The following is a 4777-nucleotide window of genomic DNA, read 5'->3' on the forward strand; positions in this document are numbered from 1 at the left end:
TATCATAAGACTCATGCAATAATAGCACTCCCATTTCTCATAAGTTGTCTTCTAATCAGTAGAACTCTGATCAGTAGGTTTGGGAGGCTCATAACCCGGAGCACATAGTCCAAATTCATACACTCAAGAACAATAGTAACATGCTCTTTCTATTTTGCCAGATTAGATCCGTTAAAAGTTTGAATGTTATTCAAATTGAAAGATATCATATATACATTCACTAGAAGTGAAACAAAATAAACTCACAATAAATAAATATCTCACAATTTTAATGTAGTGACCCATAATTATCATCATGCAAGCTTTAGTTTAATTGAGCAACAAAATCAATTAGACAACATAGCATAAAATTAAAAGAAAATTTTATGATTTTATAAAAATGAGCCCTTATGAGATACCTAGTGCAAAATTGCAATCAAGTTTTTGGACAGGATAATCCCAAAAATTAAACAATTTACAATTAACTACCTTATATCATCTATAACTCGACCAAAAAAAAAATCTTCCTTTGGGCTGATTGTTATTCACATCGATTTAGATGTAACTATATGCAATTCACTAAATTTCAATTTTTTAGGCCAAAGAAAAAATTTTCATGATAGAAGTCACTTAAGCGACATATCACATTAATTTCTCTAAGCCATCCATATATATGAATTGGAATTGAATATTTAAAAATAATAATTATGTATATAAATAAGAAAATATTAAATAACGTCTATTATAGAGATATTAAGAGATAAATTTTTTAAATTCTTTTTTTTTGAAAAAAAAATATTATTATATTTTATGATCTGAATCAAGTCAGATTTAGTGACCCTATCAACCAAGTCATTCAAACAGGTCGGGTCAATTGGTCAAGCAAGTCAAGGTCAATGGTCAAACCGTTCTGGGTCAACCCATGGATATGGGTCTTGTGATATGATTCAGCCAAATGGACTTAAATCCAAAGGTTAGAAAGGTTGGACCCAACATATGGGTCAGACCATTACTTCAAGCCCAATTCTTATATAAACCCAATTCGCCTTAAATCCTTATTAATACTTAACCCAGAACTGGGCCTTACAATAAGGCTTAAGACCAATTCAAATAAAATTATGAAAAGTAGCGCTAGCATCGTATTTGCTTGTGTAAAGGTCAGATCCGGTAAATCATTGTAATAAAGAGGCGGGAAGTGTTGATCTCCAACCACATGTAAAAAAAAAATAGTAATTCTTTTAGGATATATAATTAGTGATAATTGTGAAATCAGTAATTGGTTTTAACATAGTCATTGATTGATTAAAATAGTGAATTGAAAGATCTAACAACTAAATCATTTGGTTATGGCATTAGGAGTGAAATATATAGTTGCAGCTTTTAATTTCCTTGTTTCTTTCGATATAGAATTGCTTATAGCACGCAGATGGAATTGGGTAAATTTGGTTTTGAATCTATAGATTTACTCCAAATTAGTAAAGATGCCACAATCACAAAACTTCTGCTAATTAACTCATCATGATTCTCCTCGATCTTCTTCTTCTTCCTTTTATATAATGAAGATCGAACTCCAATTAATCTTTCAGACAAAAGTTACTAACCAATTGAGCAGTACATTCGAATTTCAATGGAAATTGAGATTTTTTAAAGAAATAATAATAAAATATCAATCTCTGCAGTAGTACTCATTCCAATACATTATTATTCCACACATGCATTTACGAAACCAACAGTACAAGTGAAGCATTTTATACATTGAAAAAAGATAGATATAGGTACCGATGCAAATACATTATTATTCACCAATCCAAATAACACATATATATAGGTACCGATCGAAGCTACGTGCTTTCAGGCTGGCATTCGCTTCGACTCGCTGCAAATCCATGCGTATAGATATATAAAATTTAAGGGGAGAGTAATAAAACCTAACCTATATAATATGTGATTATAAAAATGATTTACGATTGAAATAAGAAGACAAAATCACATTACCTCATCATCTTCTTCATCATCGACTTAGAGCTCAGGAATGATCACCAGTTTTCTTAATGTTTTCATATGACGAATCCCCTCTGGTAGAGATGATAGCTCATTGCATTCAACGATCTCCAATGTCTGAAGTGATTTCAGAGTTGGTAACCACTCTGGCAACGCCTTCAGATTTTCACACTGCTCGATATGTAGGTGCTTTAAAGTGTTTGCAGATCCTAGGAGCCATTCGGGTAAAATCTCCAACTTTGGTAAATTTGTTATATACAAGATTTGGAGTCTCAAATTGAGGTCCTGTGCATCTCCTCCTCCTCCCGTCAAATCTATCTCTTCACAATCACAAATGTACAATGACTCTAAGGCTTTTAGGTGCTTGATAATAGGTGGCAAAGAGGTCAAACTTTCACACTCCACAAAAACCAACATACGAAGGTTGGTGAGGCACCTGTCCATCTGTGGAAGCAAGCATTCGAGTCTTGGACACTCCACCACCCATAAAATCTGAAGAGAATTAAAGCAACATACTCCATTCACGAACAAGCGTGTATCTTTTGTTGAAATCGTAAGAAACCTAAGGTTGATCATGTTCCTCATATCTTTGGGCAGTCGTTCAAGGTCTCTACATCCATCAAGTAACAAGGTTTGCAAATTGTGTAACTTGCAAATGGAATTAGGAAGCTTCTTGATTGACTGATTAAGAGATAGGCCGAGATATCTCAAATGCTTTTGAGTACCAATGGAACTTGGCAAATTCTCAAAATCTGAATAAGGTATAGTTAACAGACGTAAAGACTTGAATCTTGAGATGCATGCTTCAACTGAGGAAACGTGTGGTTCGTTTCGGTACATGATGCTCCTCACATTAGTTAACTTGTTTGAGAACTTCGAAACTTGTTGGCTACTAGATGAAATTGACAAATGACGAACTGTCGAGGCCATGTCTTTATTGTCAGAGTCTATTTCCGACCACTCTTCATGGCCAATAGAGAGTACAAGATCATGGACGAGATCATGCATTTTGAAGGAATACATGCCAAAAAGATTTTCTTGAAGATCTAATTGGAAAAAACATATCGACATTAACTCTTTAATGTACAATTCTCCAATATCTTCCAACTCTTGTTTTTTGTTAGGAGACATTTGGATGATTAATCCATGTGCCACCCATTGTTCAATTAAAAGGATATTACTGAAATCATAATCCTTTGGAAAATTAACGCAATAAGCAAAGCATCGCTTCAAATGAATTGGCATTTGATTATAGCTCAATTGCAATGCAGGTAAGATGCCTCCCTCATTTTCTTACAATTCCCAAATCTCGTTACCTCTCACCAATTCCCACTCGCTTTCATCGACTTTCGAATAAAGTAGACCACCTAAACTCTTCAGGGCCAGTGGAACCCCTTTACACTTTTTCACTATTTCATCTGCAATTGGCAAGAGATTTGGATATAGTTTGTCTTCTCCTTCCTTGAATGCACATTTCACAAACAAAGACAAACTTTCTTCTTTTGATAGACCTTCTACAGAATGTGTATAAACAGGGTCTAAAACGGAAGAAACCCTGTGACTACGTGTCGTTACAACAATGACACTTCCATGCGACCCTCCATTAAGCAAATCTCTCAGTTCAGTCCATTTATTTCTATTTTCATTCCAGACATCATCTAAAACTAGTAGAAACCTTTTATCCTTTAAAAGTTCTCTCAAACTAGTCTGCAATGTATCTTCATTACTTGAATTCTTATCAACTCTACCACCAGCAGATTTAAGGATGTCTTTCACCAATCTTGTAACATTAAAATTCTCAGGTACACAAACCCACATTCTCAACTGAAAATGTTTAACTACGGATTTGTCATTGTAAACAACCTTGGCAAGTGTGGTCTTTCCCATACCTCCTAATCCAACTATGGCAATTATATTAAGATTTCTAGTGGGATTTGGGTGCATCAAACTCTTTTTTATTTCTTCTTTGTCACCATCCCTACCGAATACTGTTGAAGGATCAATAAAGGAATGGGTCTTCTCCCTCCACAGGGGATTGACATGCACCTCTTCATGCCGCTCAGTGAGATTAAACTGAACCTTATCAGCATTAATCTCATCTAACCTCTCCCTAATGTCCTTGATTTTGTGAGCCAATTTTAAACGGGATGAAAGTGCCATGAATGAACAAAAGAAATGGCATACCTTTGCCATAGTGCTTCCATATGTCGTAATCGCTTGCTTCCTTAAAGCTTCGTACTTAAGTTCATCTACCACATCCTCTGCGACATATAACATATTTTTAAGCCGTCCAAGCCAGATGCTCAGCATGGGGTTGTTTGCTTGCTTGTCTTCAGCATCCAAGAGCACGATCTTAAGGATAGAAATCGTGCTCTCAAGTTTATGCAGGTCGCTCTGGACACCCCATGCCAAGTAGAGCTCCTGATAAACCAAAGAGCCTAATTTCTTCAAGAGACTACTGGCGAGGCTAGAGGCAAGATCAGCCATGTTTTTCTTCAGGAAGGAAGTGGATAAATTGAAACCGTATTTCTGGGCTCTTGGTTGATATAGTTGACTTAACTTCCAGAAAAACCAAGTGGATAGGAATTATTTTAAGTGGAAAATGATAAAAATAATGACAACTATACTACAACTAAGAGTAAAAAATTAATATTTTTCGTATGATTTGAGTTATAATTTAAAAAATTAAGGAAGTTAATTTCAACATGACGATCAAAGACAGGCTGTATGTCCTATTGCATTGGTGAATGGAACAGACAAGACAATCACTCTTCCAACTTTTAAAACTAATTAGTTT

The 4777-nt window shown here is 35.0% G+C and overlaps 2 protein-coding genes across 2 annotated transcripts; both read right to left on the minus strand.

Moving 5' to 3' along the window:
- Positions 1–1998: 1998 nt before the first annotated feature.
- On the minus strand, positions 1999–3111 carry LOC118344810 (putative disease resistance protein RGA1). Its single transcript, XM_035686209.1, has one exon. It carries the CDS (start codon positions 3109–3111, stop codon positions 1999–2001), a length of 1113 nt encoding a protein of 370 aa, XP_035542102.1.
- A 162-nt stretch (positions 3112–3273) lies between these two features.
- On the minus strand, positions 3274–4467 carry LOC118344811 (putative disease resistance protein RGA4). The gene has a single exon (XM_035686210.1). The coding sequence runs from the start codon at positions 4465–4467 to the stop codon at positions 3274–3276; it is 1194 nt and encodes a 397-aa protein (XP_035542103.1).
- Between the last annotated feature and the right edge of the window lie 310 nt (positions 4468–4777).

This window comes from Juglans regia, chromosome 16 (assembly GCF_001411555.2).
Source record: "Juglans regia cultivar Chandler chromosome 16, Walnut 2.0, whole genome shotgun sequence".
Lineage (NCBI taxonomy): Eukaryota > Viridiplantae > Streptophyta > Magnoliopsida > Fagales > Juglandaceae > Juglans > Juglans regia.

What these genes read in the sequence shown, in the direction of transcription:
- LOC118344810 (XM_035686209.1), bottom strand. Translation starts at nt 3,111, where the DNA reads ATGTCTCCTAACAAAAAACAAGAGTTGGAAGATATTGGAGAATTGTAC.
- LOC118344811 (XM_035686210.1), bottom strand. Translation starts at nt 4,467, where the DNA reads ATGGCTGATCTTGCCTCTAGCCTCGCCAGTAGTCTCTTGAAGAAATTA.